Raw genomic sequence first — 20,880 nt, 5'->3', positions numbered from 1 at the left:
AATGTATATCAATGCATGAATTTTAGAACAGAATGAATTTACTAAACACTAACTAAACCAAAGTAATATATTTGTGATCATAATGGTAGACTTTACTCCAACTTAAAGGCATTGTTCAGAGGTGAAAAATAGTTGTCTGGCGGACCTATGGAAAAAGTTGATCCCAATTGGGGTGAGCATTTAATGGGGGGGGGGGGGGGGGGGGGGTGTGTGTTTATTCCTAACTAATGTACTATTTACTACTAGACTAATCTACTATTACAATAATCAACATTTCAAATTGAATTTTATTGATTTTAGATAATATACAAATTTATGCATGAAATTAGAAAAATCAGATATAGGAAGTCTTTACAGATTTCAGTAACTACTGTGTGATTTAAACTTAAATAATACACCAATTTCAAATCATTATTAGTATTAATAATCATAGTGCCGTGTGTAGTTTCTTTTGTCATAATTCAGACAAATTTACTGAATTTCAAATTTAGAAATGATGTAATTTATGCAGAGGTGTGTTTATTGGGCGAATTTACTGTCAGGAGTTATTTAAATGAAAGAACAAGAAAGTTTGAGGGCAGCTATCTCATCAACATTACAGTTTGAAGCCAAGATTTACTATTAATGTACGATGTTGTAGTTTCATATTTCATGATTATGACATGAAAAAGCTATGATGAAAGTATGTGTACATAATATATATGTAAATGTGTTGCCATGGTCACAGGTAATTTCTGGGCAGCCAACAGAATAGTACATTTTACAAAAATGTTATCAGGGATGAGTAAATTGTGTTTGCTAGTGAGAAGAGGACTATAAAATACTTACTAACTTAATCACAGTATTAAATCATGGCCAAGTGTCTTATCAAATTTACTTGTAACTTAAAATGGGTTGTGATGTCAGGTGATTATCATGAACCAATCAATGACAAGTATTTACTTGTGATGTCAGGTGGTAATCATGGACCAATGATTGACAAGTAGGTACTTGTGATGTCAGGTGATTATCACACTAATCAATGACAAGTATTTACTTATGATGTCAGGTGATAATCATGGACCAATGATTGACAAGTAGGTACTTGTGATGTCAGGTGATTATCATGAACCAATCAATGACAACTATTTACTAATAACTTACTTTAAATTATCATGGAAATTTACATGTAGCAGATAAACCTGGTTTATGGACATTTTTCATACCTTCCAATACATACAAAATTCATGCACATATAGAGATAGATAGACACTGACAGATTACACACACACACACACACACACACATGCCTGCATATACATGCATGCATGCATACACATACACACATATACATGCATGCATGCATACACATACTATATAAAAGTGCCTAGAGTACCAATCACCATAGTTACATGTGAAATAGGAAGATTTTATTGTTACAATCTCACATTTTATACATTTTGAAATACTTAGAATAATTCATCAACAAAACACAATCACCATAGTTGGAATATAAACACAGCTGATTACATTGTATTCATTTACATAATCAGTATTCTAGGAACTAACCAAGACTTTTAGAAATTAACATGTGCAATAATATATACATGAAATAATGATAATAGGACATCCTATGAAATGTACAGATAATTTTACAATAAAAATGTGTTTTAAAACTATCTGGCGTCTTCGTCTGTGTTATGCAGTGCACCCTTATTTCAACTGCCATCTCACCCTCATTTCAAATGGTATCTTCCAATAGTGAGTGGTTAGTTATTTTTCTAACCACTTAATTTCATGTCATAGTTCCTCAGCATAGCCCCAAAGCACTCCCCTATTCAAAGTTGGTTGTCAGTAACCCAAGTAACAAAAATGAGATTTCAGACAAGTCTATTTGCAATGTGGGTAAATTTATAATATACAAAATGGTTAAAAGTACAACTCTTGGCAGAGAAGTTAAAAATACAGAATTTACAAAAGTGAGATTTGTGAAGACAAAATGCTGGTATAGTTCATTAATCTTCCTTATCAAGAAGAGAGTCCTTGTCTCCATCCTTATCTTCGGCTTTATCTCCATCATCTGCTGGTTTCTCCTCATCATCATCCTTCTCTGCAGCAAGATTTGACCAATCGTTATCTTTATCTTCAACTGGCTTCTCTTCATCACCCTTCTCTGCTTCTTCATCACCTGTAACCAAGCAACCATGTGAGTTAATAAAGTGGGTGTTTAACCATCAATTAATTTATTAAGTGCCAAACTCATGTCCTGTGCAGAGACACTGAATGGTTTACCCACACTATATTATGTGGTCATCATTTTGAAATAATCAATGTTGGAGATCTCACAAATGACAAATGCCATGATGGCTAAGAGCTATGGTGTGACAATCAGTTTTGGATCAAATGTGAGAATGAAGTCAAATGAATGAATTACTGGCAGTGTATATGTATAATCTATAATGCTATCATGTAGTAGTCAGGGATTGAATTTCAAATATTGTTACTTCAGATGTGAATCTTGAATTATCTTACAACAAAAGGCTATTTGAGGTCATATATTATTTTTAGCAGTAGGCAAATATTGCTGAATTAAAGTTCAGAATGTTCAACATTACATACACAGCTAGTCTGTAAGCTACGCTGTGACGGGGCGCCCTCAAACATCAGGCAACCCCTAAGTGAGAGGAGGCCGGTGAGGGCGAAACGTCATGACGTATCTTACAGTCTGATACACAACAAGTTCTCAAAAGCTCACATGTTCCTCAAATCATGCATAGGAATTTCTTTTGAGACCTAAAAATTTGATGTTCTCTTCCTGACAATGTGGTGACTCACACGAAAACAGTTTTTATCATTTTGACAAATGACAAAATTTGCCTCTTATGGGAGGACACACTGGTGATCAGAAATTTCAAGAAGACTTGGCAACCTTTTTACTTTATTTGAGGAGAACACTGGGTTTATCAAGATTACAACTTAATGTAAGACAATCGTTACTTGCATGAACTCCGTGTCATATACAAATATACAAGGTGTTCAAATAACAAAAACATTGATGTCCTGCAACAAGTAATTATGTCTATAAGAATTCGCAAACACACATGAAAATGAATAAAAATAGCAATGAATGATGGTAAAATGGAGACATTATATTATGGAAGAGATATGGATGGTGAATATTGATCTTGCATGGTTCATTTGGACTGAACCATTGCCATGCAGGTAGTATTCAAACCTGACTGTCACTCTGAAATTAACTAGTCTTAGCAAGGTGTTTTCAGATGTCACACAAAGTGATCTACACATCACACTGAGTTGCTTCATTTGGCACACTAACAGCAAACTAAGTGGTTCAAAACTTCACAGTGGTTTTATTAACAGCACACTTAGTGGTTTTGGTGGCACACTGAAGGGTTTCAAAACAGTAAAGTATGTATTGAGCCTTCACACTGCTCTTTAACAGCAAACTAAGTGGTTTTGGACGTCACCCTTGTTTTTTAACAGCACACTAGGTGGTTTTCATCAACACCAAGCAGCTTGCCAAGTGATATCAATCTGCTCTAAGCTTTTGAAAACAGCACATTAGGTATTCATAGCATCACACTATAATATTTAAAAGTGGTGCAAAAGTGCTCTGCAATGGTTATCTCCACAGGAGATAGAAGAAACTACAACTTATTTAGCTGCTGTTAATATGTACTGCAGATCAATTTCAACTGAATACGGTAGAAATACTAGAAGTGGTGATTGTGATAAACAGAAAAAATTGAAACAGAAACTGCAAACAAGAGATTGAAAGAGGGCAGCATTGCCTTTGCACTAGTGAGTTGAACACACAGACTAATTAACTTAAGAGTGGCAGTCATTTTTGAATATTTCTTCGTCGTTATTTTTATCCACCTTTATCCTCCAATTCCTCCTCATCCTCCGTTTCATCAACTTCTTTTTTCTCCTCATCATCACCTTCTTTGATTCCTTGTACAATTCGTTCATTTGTTTCCTCTATTGCCTTGGTGATAGCATCTTCTGCTGCCTTATCTTCCTGTAGTTTTGCCATCTCCAAAGAACGTTCAAATGCATCAATAGCAGCTTGTAGATCATTCAGTTTTACTAGTGAAAGAAAACAGTCAGTATAAATTAAATTTGATTCTGAGTTTGTCTTCTTTTTTTTAAAGATAATTTGCCATCTTATTTGATCATTTGGATCACACGGGTGTATTATTGTTATACATGTAATAATTACAGAAAGCTAAAAGTACAAAAGTTGTAGATAATACAGTCCCTAAAAAGTAGTCAAATCACCAATATTTCAGGTTTATACTGGTTACTGTAACACAAATAGTAAGTACAGAAAACTAATAAATCATTCAAAATGTTCATGTTAATGTTTTGTCTTATTAACCTACCATAAGACTGCAATAAGTACATTTATTAACCTACCATAAGACTGTGCAATAAGTACATTTATTAACCTACCATAAGACTGTGCAATAAGTACATTTATTAACCTACCATAAGACTGTGTAATAGGTACATTTATTAACCTACCATAAGACTGTGCAATAAGTACATTTATTAACCTACCATAAGACTGTGCAATAAGTACATTTATTAACCTACCATAAGACTGTGCAATAAGTACATTTTTTAACCTACCATAAGACTGTGCAATAAGTACATTTATTAACCTACCATAAGACTGTGTAATAAGTACATTTATTAACCTACCATAAGACTGTGCAATAAGTACATTTATTAACCTACCATAAGACTGTGTAATAAGTACATTTATTAACCTACCATAAGACTGTGCAATAAGTACATTTATTAACCTACCATAAGACTGTGCAATAAGTACATTTATTAACCTACCATAAGACTGTGCAATAAGTACACTAGCATTCAACTGCCATACTTGGTCATCAGCTTCTTCAGCAGCACTCTTACTCTTCTCTCCGTACTCCAAAGCCTCATCAAATTTACCCAACTCAAGATAACACCGTCCAATTTCATGATATAACCATGTACTTTCCAAGGCTGATTTGGTCATTGGTAGTTTCTCCTCCCAGCATTTAATAGCATCTTGGAATTTGCCAGTTCTTGCATATACACGTCCCAAGTTATCCAACGCACGTGACTTGGCATCATCAAGATTACTGCAAATATAGGCAGAGATATCAAATCAGTTCAAATGTATACTTTGTATAAGTATGTCTACTGCAATAATATGTTTTTAAAATACTGACAATGTTTTGACATGTATAACATATTGACTCCACTATTTTTTGAAATGGCACAAGCTGAATTTATAAGCTTTTATACAAGATGAAAATATTTACATAGAACCTTCACTAAACTATTTCAGCGTAAATGATCATATCAATGTATGCCTTCAACGAAATTGAAAATTTTCTAGCATTGTAACCACAGCTGATAGCATAATATGAGTTTTAGTATCTGTATACTTGAGATATTTATGTGTTTTGTTTAAATACCAGGTTTGAATTCTAACAGTAGCAAGTGATGGTGATGTATACTACAGTAAGTAGAATACTATAACAGATAACTTTTACTGTGTAGGAAACAGTGTGCCCTCGATGTCAAATTCATGTGCCACTGACGTACACAATTTCTAGTGATGCACCAAAATTTGGTGTTCTCCTATCTCTTACTATGTGGTGACTCACAAGAAATCCCAGTTTTTCTCATTTTGACTCACAACAACAAAATAAGCAAATCTGACGTGCCACTGACACACACAATTTCTGGTGACGTACCAAAATTTGGTGTTCTCCTATCTCTTACTATGTGGTGAATCACAAGAAATGCCCCAGTTTTTCTCATTTTGACTCACAACAACAAAATTTGGCTATCATTAGAGGGCACACTGGTACTAGGAAACATCCCCCAATATATATATATAAACTCAGTTTACGACCCTCTACGGAATACCAAAGTTATTAAGACATGAAAACAACGACTTACTTTTTCTCTGCAATTTCAAGATCTTTCTTATGATGTTCCAAGGCTTGGTCTACTTTGTTCATATCTAAGTATGCATTACCCATACAACTATGCAAATTAGATAGAACATCTGGTTTACTGCTATCTGATAGATCATCGTCACTCAACCTATCAACTGTTCTCATTGTATCCTTAGATAATTTCAATGCATCTTGTGGCCTGCCATCAGCCAAAGCTGTGAAAATGAAAATTGAACATTCTGAATTACAAATAACAGAACTTCTGTAAGGAAAACATTTCGTTATTTCGAGGTGATTAATAAATGAAAAAATTTCAAAATATATTTTGTATTAGAAATGAATGAAAAGGGCAACAGATGAATGACATTATGCATTGTGTAATATTCAAATCATAATTTGTTTGGAAAAATCAAATTATTGTGTATTCAATATTTCAATAAGTAATCTATGGTAAGAAAGATTGAATGATATCAACTTGAGACTTCTTGATTTTCAGGACACTCTCTTTAACACATGAAAAGTAATTTCTATACTGGGGTGAAAGTATGACAATTGTTACACTTTCACCCCTATTAACTCAATATAAGGCTGGCCTAACCATTGAAAACAATAGGGTAAAACCATTTCATGGCGGTGATAGGGGTTGACATACCTTCATCAATATCTTCAAGTTGTTTAAGAACATATTTAGCTGGATCTGATGGTTTTTGTTTATCTTTACCCTTGCCTTTAGCTTCTTCTTTGTCCCTCTTCCTGGCATACATAGGTTTCTGTTGTCTCCAGAACTCTGTCCTTGTATCAAGGTAGTTAAGACCATCTGTTACCAGGTCATATATGGCCTTTCCACTGTCTGTATCCTGGTTGGTCAAATCTAGTAAAAATGACAAAATAGAAGTTTTTGATTCTATTCTATATCACTCAAAGTTAAAGAGAATCTTATTTTGACTAATTAAGGGATTCCTTCTACAATATCTCTGCAAACAGGATGCAGAGAGAAATTGTAGACAGCTCCTATTCAGAATACTTTCATTATTCCAAACAAAGGAATCATTGTCAACCATGAATCCCCTTACACAGACTGATTTGTGTCTCACATTGTTTCTATACAGTATAAACACAGTAATATTCATCAGGCTAGCTATCTCAGAATATATTTAAACAAAAATTCAATTTTCCATGTGAAATGTTTAACCCTTCAAATACCCAAGTACTGTATGGGTGCAATACCCTCCTACACCCAGTAATTTCTACCCTTACACCCAAAGACCATCACAAAAATCCACAAAACCTTGAACAGAAAAAGTGGGAATCTTAAATCTGATGACATCATGTTATTTTGCTGATTCATACACATCCAATGGATTTTAATAATATCAGTAATATTGACTGTATTTTACACCTTAAAAATAGAGTATTAGTCTTTTAAGCATTAATGACAGCTCCAGGAATGGGCAAAATATTCTTTACACAGTGTTTTTGTTCCAGCTGACAAGCAGGTAAAATTACTGGGGTTCCCCTGGTATTGTATTTGTACCAGGGTTCCCAAATAAAATTATGGTAGATTCTATGGGAAAGAATGCAACATTTCCCCCTTGCTGTTAATGAGGTTCCCAAGGCAACTGTTTACAGCCACAAACACAATTGTTCAACATTTTCACTTTCTAAAAACCTTCACTTCAGTAAAAACATCAAACTACAATCTACTTACCGTTATCTTTCAGTAATTTTTCTAGATATTCCTTATCAGCATAGAGTTCTCCTAAAAGTTGTTTGCAAGTTTTGTCTGAAGTCTGACTTTTATTTCTCCTGTCTTTTTGCTTGTTTTTATCATCTTGTTTGACTGGTTTGCTGTAGCCAGCCCTTGCTTTGCCTTTTTGTTGTTTCTAAGATTAAAAAAGAAGAAAAAAATTAAATAAATTGAGCATACATATATAATCCGATCATTTTACTGCTCTTTTAATTCAACCACTCACTGTGTTTTGATTGTGAGGTTATTTTTCAATCTCTCCCTTTCAACCACAACAAACATACTTATTACTTTGTTTATGTTGTATTTTGTATTTCAATGACATTATCATTCATACACTAAAAGATTTCTTAAATTCAGTGTGTTCATTTTGCAATATTTACCTCAGTCTGTATATAAATGTTATTTTTAATTTGAAATAGCCCTCACCTGAAATGTTCAACATGTATTTAAAAAAAGTCAATATCAATAATAGAAAGTGTCTTTTTGTATAAACTGGAAATGTCAGTGAATCAGTTACAAAGTTTACACATTGTGATAGTTTGCTTGTTTCTTTAATGTTGTTTTTTACAAATATTTTCATCATCCTAAAACAAGATGCCTCTTTATAACAATGTCTGAGATACTCCATAAAAATAGGCTTTCACTTGTAACAATGGAATATAGTTTGAATGCTGAAAAAAAAAACCTGCGTAAGTGCTTGTCTTTAAAATGAAATCCATGTCTTATATGGGTTTCTTTTAAAACATGTCTTGTGTTGAACACCTAATTGTAAGATGTCATTGTGTAAATATGAGGGAAGGTATCGTGTTGTAAGAACTAGACATCATGATATAATGTATGCCACCTTGCAAGAACCAGACATTGAGAGACTTGAACTTGAAGTATAATATATGCCACCTTGCAAGAACCAGACATTGAAAGATTTGAACTTAAAATATAATATATGCCACCTTGCAAGAACCAGACATTGAAAGATTTGAACTTGAAATATCAAGTGACTTTTCAAATTCACAATCATACTGGGTTAGGGAATTAATGAAGTAACTGTGAGATACCTTGCTTTGCAGTTTGCCACCATTTCATGCAAAGATTGACTAGTAGGTGTAAAGATAAGGGTAGGGATACCTTGAATTGACTGGTAGGTGTAAGGATAAGGGTAGGGGTACCTTGGATATAAAAGATGTGGGTGTAAGGATGGGGGGGGGGATACCTTGAATTGACTGGTAGGTGTAAGGATAGGGGTAGGGGTACCTTGAATTGACTGGTAGGTGTAAGGATAAGGGTAGGGGTACCTTGAATTGACTGGTAGGTGTACGGATAGGGGAAGGGATACCTTGACATAGTATTCTCAAAGGTGAAACAGAACAACCAAATACAAGAACAGTCTACTGTCCTCACTGCCCCACAGCCATCACACCAAAGGGCAGAGTATAGTTAGATAAAAGACCCCAGTATTGTCAGTACTGAGATTAAAAACTGGGAATCAAAGCGGGATCCATAGTATAAATTGACTGGTATAACTATCGCCATGCATCGTAGGTTAGGTAGGGTGGTTGAACTCATTTCATCTTACCCGAAACGCTCCAGGCCTCAACACTTTGACCTGATGTTGTTTTTGTTGCATTGGTGTCTGACGGTGATGTTGTTGCTGTTGTTGTTGCTGCTGTTCCTCTGCGTCCTCATCATCACTCTTGACTATTTTCTGGGAAAGTTGGTCATTTTGTTTCCAATTTTACTTCTTTTTCAATTTTCTCAAATATTCAACCAAAACGGTTGATTGCTAATCTACCAATGCAGACATGCAGGATTCTCATGCTTTGATATTATCATTCCCAAACCTTGCAGACGGATGTTATAACATGACCTTTGACCTTGGTGTGTTGTTATATTTCAACGAACCCTCCTGATTAGACAGTGGAGGAGGAGGGGGAGGAAGGAGGGGCATTGTCAACCATAACAACCTCAAATCTAGAATATGACATGCCACAACGCAGCACCCAACACTGGATATGTTAATGAGTAGACATTCATATAGGTTTGATGGAACAATGCAGCACCCAACACTGGATATGTTATGGGTAGACATTCATATAGGATGGAAAATCAGTGTTGATGGTACATTTTAGCTGATCTTGTCACGTCTCAGTACATCTAATAATATTTTGAGTTCTGAAGTATACATAATCTTCAGAGGAAAACAATTTATCATATTTCTTTGTTTTACAGCCACCATTATGAGATTCAGAATTATTTACCAAATTTTTGACAATAAATTTTACAAACTTTTAATTTTCCAAATGTGTGTTCAAAAATAGAATATGTCATTAACATCTGGATTCAAATATTAACATAACTTTGTATTATTTACTAATAATTTGAAAAACAGATTATGGAATTTCACTTTACAGATTTAATTGACACAACTTGTATTTGTAACAGGTTGGTTTGTTTTTATATTTCATTTTGAGTTCTTGTTTCATTCTGAGTTCTTCATTCTTTTGGTTTGTTTTAACCCATTCCTGTCACAGCCATCATCATCTTTTACATGAACGTGAATGAAAAGGGTTAATGTTTCATTTTGAGTTCTTCTTTTGCTGCGAGTTATTATGTCATTTGACTCTATTTCATGTATTTTAAAGTGTTATTATAAAGTGTTATGATTTAGTGGAGTGGGTCTTTTTTTATTGCTGTTTCATGCCAATGGTATATGTTTTAATGTCTACTGATCTCAGCATTACCATCTAAATGTGTAAGGTTAGAGATGGGTTATGACATCATATGGGGTAGATGCCATGGAAACGATTGGTTATACACCATGCAGATTGGATTGTGGGTAAACACACAGAATAACTTGTCATATCTTGAATGCTATGATGAATGTCATGTGGTGATTGACATCAATACAAAAATAGTTGCTGTAAATGTAGTATACGATATCCACTACCAACATTTTCATTTATTGTTTTATTTCAATTTTTTATTAAATTCAAGAAACTAAACCTGGAAAATCAGGTGAATTAATGAAACTTGAAAACATACAGTATATATTTGAAATATTAAAAGTGGACTGAAGACAACCACATACTTGTACTTAGTTTGATATCTAACTTCTTGTCATAAATTATCATGTTATTGTCATCACAATCACCATCCATTCAATCATATATTTATAATTCAAATGACAAAGTTTTTCTGTTTCATATTTCATAGTAGAAATTAACTCACCTCGTCTTGTTTGTAGAAAAAGGAAAGATCACCTTTGTTTTCTAGCTTGACTTTGGATGGACCTGTAGATTTCACAGAAACAAAACCGAGTTAATTAAGTTTCAAAGAAAGAAAACTTTATAAATTAACTACTGGTATCTGGTTAAATGCCCTGTCCTAGATAGATAGTTGTTTACCAAATTAATACAATCCACAAGATGACTAGCAATAATACATTCTTGTACCATGACCAAGGAGTTCTTATTACTTCCAATCACATCATATGACTAAACTGCCTTGTGGTATAGCAAGCAAACAGAAAGTTTGAAAAGGTATGTTGACCTGATCAGGCGAAAAGTTACTTGTAATTTCATGTAATAAAAACCATTGGTCATTGTATAAGAATGTATTATTACTTTGGTATACCGACCTGATGAACGCATTTAGAGACGACACTACTTTGGTATCATACATATATTGTTTGTTTGTTTGTATACAATTGACATTTTTTCTGTCATATTTTCAAAGTATAAAATCAGAAAACAGAATTACCCTATAGCGGTTACGACAGTAGCATGATTTCGATTAGTCATACATGTACTTTGTAATTGAAAGTGAAATAAGAATTGAGGTGAATTTCAGAATCTAGAATTCAATGCATGAATTGCTGACATTTGAAATTAACAACATGTAATTCAATGTCTTATCAATATTTGGAAGCTCCCTTTACACTTGTACTGTATGTTTTGATATCTATATGTATGTCTTGGCATAGACCCTCCACGGATCTATGGTCTAGGCCAGAAAACTTTGACTCTCCTATATACTATTGTTACTGTTTGGTAATTACATTGTCCATTACTTTTGACAACAATCAAAGGCATTTTGTATTTCAAATGTTGTATATTACTATTATAACTGGGAATTTTTAAATTCTACATTGTGCAAAGTGTATGGTACCAGTCATTGCATGTACCATTCATTACTGATAATAACACACATCAGGTTTAAGGTAGTGAGTTTAACACACATCAGGTTTAAGGTAGTGAGGTTAAACCCTATCTCTAACCCATCATCAAGATATGTATCCTTTGTACAGTCAGTCCACTGTTCTATATTACATTAGTCTGGTTTGTTGTAAAGGTTGGGTCACTGACCTTTACAACACCTGCTACAGAGACTGTATGTTGATATGTAGACATCATAATACAAGTACTACTACTTACTGCCAACAGAATTATCAATGGCTTCTTGTGCTTTTTGGATTCCAAGTCGGAATTCTTCTAGTTCTGTTCGAAGTTTGTGCCCTCTGTGGTAAAATACTAAAGCCATTTCAAAATCACCCATTTGATAAAGTGCCTCTGCTTTTTGGTACAGGCCTTTGATGTATTCTTTATCTTCGGACAAGGCAGCTTCAGCATCACGGAGTGCAGCTTGTGAGTCTCCCAGCTGAAGGTAACATTTAGACCGAGCTACAAGACATCCCTTGTCTGTGGGTTCGATCTCCAATGCCTGTACAGAAAATACACAGAAATATCAAGGTTATATAATGGGGTAGAAGGGAAGATCATACCAAAATATTGTGTCGTGTGTGGAGATAACAACATCATATTGATACAATGATAGAAATAGCAGGACATTACCAGCTCGTATCCTTCCAATGCTCGCTGGTAGTCTTTCGTTCGCATATGATTTTCGCCTTCGCCGAGATACGATTGAAAGAGCTTTTCGAGCTCCTCTCTCGGCATCTGTTCGTAAGCTGGGTCCATGTATCCTGTCATTTTGATAAAATGTACACACAACGATACTACACACAGACGTCCAAATGTGTTATGATGTAGCCAATATGGCGGAAGTGTTTTGGTTGGCAAGCAACAACGCTGTACTGTAACTTTCATAAAATATTCATGCACATATCCTAAAATCGATTATTATAATGCATTTGTTCTGCATCAATAGTTTAATATTGATCACGACAGCTGAACTCGTGGGACAAAAAGGAAATTGAAAAGACTATTGAGCGTAAAATTCCAAAGCACACCTGCACCAATCACAGCATATCACAAATAACTTTTTACCAAAAGTTTTGAACTTCTGATAAAAATGTATCAGTCAATACGTCTAACCATGATATGAAATTGATAAAACACCAAACAAAACTTCTAAAAATGAAATACTGCCAGCCCCAACGTTGAATGTGCCCCAAAATATTACCGTGTTGTAACTTTCCAACGCCTTCTTATATTCTCCTTGCTTGAATAAAACATCTCCTTCGGCCACATATATAGAGAAGGAGCTTTTTGGCTGTTCTTCTGAACCCTCTTCGTCTTCATACATCGTGAAGAAATTATATCTTTACAAGAAAATAGAAGTAATATTGATTTTCCGCTCTGTGGTTATCCCAGACCCCAATCGATGTCAACAGAGCAACAAGATGGCGATTACCTAGCAACATGAACGCGCATTGTTTTCTGCGCAAGTACATGTTATATAGCGCCACCCACGCCCAGAAAAATACACGCACACTGACATCACTAGGTATGGTTATAAGAGCACTGCTCATATATACGAGTTCTTTATAATTTCATAACAATACTAAAGTTCCTTATCTCTATTTTTTATATTTCAGAACAGGAAAATATATGAAAAGAAATTGTTTTTGTTTATATTATAGTCCAAGAAATGTTTACACTTTTAAGAACAACAGATACTGAAAATTTGCGGAAATTAGAATATTGTTTGTTGTTACTGTATGTGTATCCACACAAGTGTCACATAACAATTTCAGTTACTAAATTAAGTCATCATAAAATCATGAAATTTAACTGTATTCATTTGTTCATACATAATTTTCATAAGATGCACATTTTTCTCAGTGAATTGCAAAAGAAAATAGAAATTTTAAAACTGAAAAACAAAAGGATATGAAAGAACACCACAGACAGAAAATCAACAAACACTAAAATATGTAATGATTTGTAAACTGAGCTCTCTAACCAGCAAAATCTTTCAAACAAAAGCAAAAAAGTAATGTTATTATTCCATTTGAGGGCGCGTGAAATTACTTCCGGGTCAGTTACAGGTCAGTAGCGTTCCGTGTTATTGGGTTAGTCGCTTCAATATATATATTTTTTTATACTGTACTTTACGCAGCTGTTATTCTCATTTTATTGAAAGGTAAGTAATATTATGAACTATCATTGAAATAATCAGATGATGATGTAATTGTTGTAAATAATGGTGGACCGTAAAGACAATAGTCTGGCTGTGAAAGGGAACCCTTTCTGAAATTTCGTTTCATCACAATCATATATATTGACTGACCTCCCGTTGACTGTAACCGTTGTAGCGCTTTGAATACAGCCATAGACCAGCTGTTCCGTTCTTTAATGAAACGATAGCGGTAGAAGTACCCAAGGGGTTACCATCGTATATCATCGTTACTGCTTGACTTGTAACACACAGGAGATGTCTTGTCGCTTGTTTATATTAATATAACAAAACAAAAATAAGCATAAATTATACATCATAACAGTATTAACTAAAATTATCAGTCAATTATAAATGTCATTTACTTCAATATATTTCCATTGAATTTATGTTTTCACTGTAACGATGGAATAAGAGTGCAAGAGAATGCAAAACAAAAACTAAAATTACAACTTCGTAGTTCTTTGTCTCTATCATATGTATCACTTCCTCTGTATTCAGGGGGAAACCACAACTATTTGAACAACTTCCTGTTTTATGATGCAGACAGAATATATGTACCTGTATGTTGTATATTAGTATAATTGTATGCAATTTGCATGTACCGGTAACCATGGAATTACCACCCACCAGTTTACATAATTAACAATATTCAGCTTGGTTTCATAATATAAACAAAAGCTATTATTTTATCACAAGCAGAAAATATTACCTTTTCCACAGCTGAATATTTTTGAAATAAAGTTGTTGGGCAGCTAGAGTTAATAACAAAAGTTAGTCTTGAGCAAAAAACCATGATTCTGGTTCTATCAAAATACCAAGTGATGTTGGATTTGAAGGAAATTTGGGTATGGAAAAACAGTTGTTCGGAACAGTTCTTCAAAAGTTTGTCTTGTTCCAAAAGCATAGGATTGGTGTTGAAGTTTTATGTAATGTAACATAACTGTATGTGGTCATTTTTCAGGTGTCAACATGAACTTTGATGCTGACTTGGTCCCTCAACCCGCAGCAACTGTATCAGACAGTACTGAGAATTTTATCTGTGATGTTTGTGACCAAACGTTTACAACTCACCTCAATTTAACAGTTCACAAACAAACACATGAATCAGAAAACCAGTATAAGTGTTCTTACTGTGGCAAAATGTTCTCTAAACGTCAGTACTGGAGAGTACATGAACTGGGCCATAGTCGGCCTTTTCGCTGTGAGCTCTGCAACCAGTCTTTCACACGACAATATAACCTGACAGTTCATCTCCGTGTGCATACTGGTGAAAAGCCATTTCGATGCGATGAATGTGGACAGACATTCACAAGGCAGTATACGCTTGTTTTACATAAGCGTATGCACAGTGGCGAAAAACCTCATGAATGCCCAATATGTGGTCGGCGTTTCAGTCGCATGCAGACAATGAGATCGCATGTCAAGACACACAATTCAGAGCATGTGTGTAGCAAATGCAACCTTGCTTTTCCAAACCAAGAGAAATTGGATCGCCATATCCTTACTCATCATAAAGGGGACAAACCGTACATTTGTAACATTTGCGGTTTTCGATGTTCATTCTCCAGCTCGCTACAACGACACAAAGAGAAACATGCAACTGAGAATATACCAACTGAAGCCTTGCCACCTATTGACAAGTCTATAGGTTCATTAAATGCCAATGCACTTCATCCTGCTCAAGTAACACGACTGGAACAAAGTATTGGGTTTCTTAGAGAGAATCAAGATCACACAGCAACATCAAATAATCCAATGTCATCTAATGCTGATCAACAACTCTACCACAAAATGCCTCACAATGAAATACACAACTTTAATCAACATGATTCAGGATGGATGGTACTCAACGATGGACGAATCGTAAATGTAACCAACTCTCCCTCCACATCATCATTCCAACCGTCTGTGACTTCAACACCAGGACAGAGAGGTCATTTTTATCCAATGCAAGGATCTCCAACATCGTCAAGTGTGGGTGGTCTGAGAAGTCCAAGTCATTCACCAACTATTACCAGGGATACACGTCCTGGAAGCAATCCACAACCAATCAGCAAACAGGAAACTGAACTGTCAGCATGTGAGAAGGAAAATGAAATTCTAATTTCAAACGTTTGCTCACTGACACCAAATAACAATACACAAAAGAGAGATACAAGTAACCATAGCAACAGGAGTGATTCTTGCATATCCATGGACACTTCAGAGAGTTCCGATAACACTCTTGAAAGTAGTCAGGATGTTCCATCAATGAACTCCTCAAGTCTTTCTTGCATAGAACAGATGCTACACAGACAGGGAAATGAGGAACATGGACAATTGAGTCACAGCCAAGAAAGTGATGAAGTAACAACTCAACAAAAGAAACTAAGACATGGGGAGAACACAATCAGTGGCAGTCAAAAGAGGAAGGCTGGTTTGATTAATATACATGGTTTATATAGAGATACTGATAATGAACTTGAGGAAAGAGATGTAACAGAAAACCAACAAACAACCTCAGGGTCAGAGGTTGTCAGAAAGGGTTCCTATTGGCCAATAACTCTCAAGAAATTCCAGATATCAGACTCAACAAAGAAACAAGAAAGTTTCTTTACGCTTGCTAACTCTGGACAACAACAATCAGATGTCAAAGAGAGAGAACGTGTTCAAACCACAGACATTAGTACAAGTACCACAAATAAGCAAAATAATAGGGAGGGTGTCAATCAAGTTAAAAGGCCAAAAGTTAGTGCCAGTCACACCAGCTCCAATATTTCCCAACCGAAGCCAATTCGCCCAAAACATCAAAGTGCCATTGCAACAAGCAGTAGCACTCCCTCCCCAAATAAGACATGGAGATGTCATCATTGTGGCATCACTTTTGATGATAATGTTTTATTCATCATTCATATGGGTTGTCATGGCAACCAACACCCATTTCAGTGCAACAGTTGTGGGCATCGATGTGATAATAAAGTAGATTTCATGCTACATTTTATAAGTGGTAAACATGAACTGTAGTACACACATACATACATACATATACATACATACATACACACATACATACATACATACATACACACATACACATACATACATACATACATACATACATACATACATACATACATACATACATACATACATGCATACATACATACATACATACATACATACATACATACATACATACATACATACACACATACACACATACACACATACATACATACATGCATACATACATACATACATGCATACATACATACATACATACATACATACATACATACATACATACACACATACATGCATACATAAACACATACATACATTCATAAATACACGCACACACACACATACATACATGCATGCATACATAACGTAACTATGAATGGTTTGATGACATACGTACGTACGTACGTACGTACGTACGTACGTACACACACACACACACACATACATACATACATACATACATACATACATACACACACACACACATACATACATACACACACACACACACACACATACATACATACATACATACATACATACATACATACATACATACATACATACATACATACATAAAATAAAATAAAATAAATACATAAATAATAAACATAAATGTGACCTTAACCTCTAGCTGAAATCCTCTTCAGTTGTAATGTCACTACAGATGAAACTTTTTAGTGCTGTCATATTTTGGGCTAGTTTTATTTTATTCCTTACAATCAAAGTTTAATTATTTACGTACATGAATCAACTCTTTGTTTACATATGTTATCAGTAGTCATCTTTATTTCTAGAGTTATACTGTATACTAGTATTAAAACTAAAAGTTTGTAATACGTCTGAGTTTATATTAAAGTGGCCATATGGATGAGAATTTGGTATTTATTTTGGATTTTTATTTGATAAAACAGCTTCACTATGTTTTTCTACTTGAAAAAATAATGCGAAAGAACATATACCAAGTCCATGTTGATCACTCAATACATTGCAAAAAGATGCAAAAAGTGTAAAAAGTTTGTCATTGTACATATAATAACAAACATTTTACACGTTGTTTAATGTTTTGCCGTTTATTGAGATGTGAACACGGACTTGGTATATGTTATTTCACATTATTTTTTCAAGTAGAAAAACATAGTGAAGCTGTTTTATCAAATAAAAATTCAAAATAGATACCAAAATTTCATCCATATGGCCACTTTAAAACTGAGCTGTCTACAAACACCATACACAGGCTTTCTTGGAACTTTAGACCAATAACTCTCGAGAAGTTCCAGATATCAGACGCTACATTTTTGTACTAATGATACTCCTTGTACCATGACCAAGGGTTGTTATTACTGACAAGTAACGTTTTGCAGGGCTGAGGGAGCATACTGATTACATCATCCCTACCATCACGTCATCACTAATACGTCGCCTAGCAATAAAGCCAACCAACAGACAGTTTGACAGTCTGTCGACCTGAACTGGCGAAATGTTACTTGTAAGTAATAAGAACCCTTGTTCATCGTAAAGAACATATTATTACTATGTTTTACCGATCAGATAAATGTGTTCAAGGAGCTTCTGTACGCTTGCTAACTAATGACAACAATCAGATGTGAGAGACATATTGGTTGAGATAGTGTGTAGAAAGAATATGTCTGGGAAGACATTGCAATGTACTAATACTAGCTCACCATGAGTTAGTCTGTAAGATATGATATTCATGCTACCAGTTATCACTCCAAGGGTTGACTTGACTGATGTGTGAGGGCGCTGTACATCATATACCATATAGGTTAGACTTGTGTAGGTCCTGGTAGTATGTATTAGGTAAATACCAGGAGTCAAGCAACCATTTTCACATTGGAAATTCAATATACTTTATTCTTTGTAGACATTGTCTTCTTTCTAGTCACACCAATAACTCCACAAGAGCCTGTGCATCATGGTAGACTGTTCATGATGTTCTTTTTCATCAAAACCATTATTTTATGAAGCAAACAATGTAATAAATAATATGAAATGTACATTCAATTTGGTAAAAACAAAAATGTCTGATATTTATGGATGTGTACATCTTAAGCCCTGATTAATATACAGGGTGGCCTGTGGAGGTATATTTGATGATTAATATACATATTCAGAGCCTGTGGAGGTATATTTGATGATTAATATACATATTCAGGGCCTGTGGAGGTATATTTGATCATGTATCAGTTTTAGGCATATGTAAAACTATGAAGTGTACTGGAGTTTCTTCAACCCCCACCCCACCACCACCACCACCCCCATCCCCACACCAATTTTACTTAGGTCCTCCATTTTATGAAGCTGAATATAATTTTTTTAACATTTATGATTTATTTTCTATAGTGCCCTTTCTATTATATAAAATATTCAAAAAGCGCTGAGTAATAATTAAAAATTAAAAACATTGGGAAATGATAGAAAATTAAGTATATATAAGTTAAACTTGTGAGATAAACATAAAAGACCTGATAAAACTAATAAAGTACTATGATCAAAATAACTTCATTAAAATCAATACAGTCCATAATACTCTTTAAAAAATGTGTTTTCAGCTCATGTTTAAAATGTTTCTTGGTTTAGAGAGTTCCATAGTTTTGGCCCACAGATGGCAAAAGAATCATAAAAAATTTTGTCAGCCAATGAAATTAATTCAATTTTATTAATGTTTTTTTTTTTTACAATTTCTTAATTAGCTCAGCCAAATTCTCCGCATTTCCTTTATATAAAATTATTCATTCTAGTACGACCGTAGGCGTTCGACGTTTATGGTGCGACTGTATTACAAGAATATCGTTCCTCGCATACTGACTATCGCCCTCTGGTGTTGAAATACTATATTTCGTTATTCTGAGTACTACTTTACGATCATAATTCGGATCATGGCAGGACGATGTTTCTTTCAATACACATTCTCATGATATAAAACACATGTGTGACCTTTGACCTAGATAAATGACAATGTCTTGTACCTTGTCAACATATACTTGAAATGCTTTAACGAAATCACTACTTGATGAAAAATGTGTGATGAATTTACTCCCTGCAAATTCTTCTGTCTTCATAATGCTGATAGTAAACTTACAAATGATAATTTCATGATATCTTCTCGAACACTATACATAGTATACTCCTGTGATCTTCTGAAGCCCAAATTATCTTCGATTTTAATTGGATTTCAACTATCGTATGCGTTCACCAATGTTTCAACAAATGTAATATTTGTGTCGATGTTGTATATATGTTATGTGTCTATACATGTCTATATCACATCAGTCTGTCCATATGCATCGCCCCCCCCACCTGTGCCCCTGACACACACACACACACACACACACACACACACACACACACACACTCTCTCTCTCTCTCTCTCTCTCTCTCTCTCTCTCTCTCTCTCTCTCTCTCTCTCTCTCTCAATTACGTGTAGATCTACTCCAAGTTAACCATTCTACGAATATTGTAACACTTCGATAGTACATACAATACTAGTACATGTATTCAAGTGGTTGTAGTTGACGTCACTGCCTGGAAATTTATCACCACTGCTGTGTTTGCAATATCATGGAAACATTTCAAGATCTTTCAAGACTACTGTCGATGATGGCATTTGTCGTATTGAGTGGAAACACATCGAGAGGCATACACTTGACATACATATTTTCCATAAATTGACAAATAACTCCCATATAAGGATACTCCTCCCCCGCTCCTCCCCTGAATGAAAAC

The 20,880-nt window shown here is 34.6% G+C and overlaps 1 protein-coding gene across 2 annotated transcripts; it reads right to left on the bottom strand.

The window, feature by feature from the left end:
- Positions 1–1,392: 1,392 nt before the first annotated feature.
- Positions 1,393–13,356, bottom strand: LOC144450476 (outer dynein arm-docking complex subunit 4-like). 2 transcript variants are annotated; one of them, XM_078141092.1, is made up of 9 exons: positions 13,132–13,356; positions 12,144–12,429; positions 10,939–11,000; positions 7,672–7,846; positions 6,616–6,834; positions 5,965–6,178; positions 4,852–5,135; positions 3,880–4,089; positions 1,393–2,167 (listed from the first exon to the last, which is right to left on the bottom strand). In XM_078141092.1, the coding sequence occupies exons 1-9, from the start codon at positions 13,252–13,254 to the stop codon at positions 1,995–1,997; spliced, it is 1,746 nt and encodes a 581-aa protein (XP_077997218.1). In that variant the 5' UTR covers positions 13,255–13,356; the 3' UTR covers positions 1,393–1,994. The 2 variants fall into 2 exon arrangements, with proteins under 2 accessions (XP_077997218.1, XP_077997219.1); XM_078141093.1 differs by having other exon boundaries at positions 3,943–4,089.
- Between the last annotated feature and the right edge of the window lie 7,524 nt (positions 13,357–20,880).

Source organism: Glandiceps talaboti, chromosome 20 (assembly GCF_964340395.1).
Source record: "Glandiceps talaboti chromosome 20, keGlaTala1.1, whole genome shotgun sequence".
NCBI classification, from domain to species: Eukaryota; Metazoa; Hemichordata; class Enteropneusta; family Spengelidae; genus Glandiceps; species Glandiceps talaboti.
This window is presented reverse-complemented; position numbering and strand designations above follow the sequence as displayed.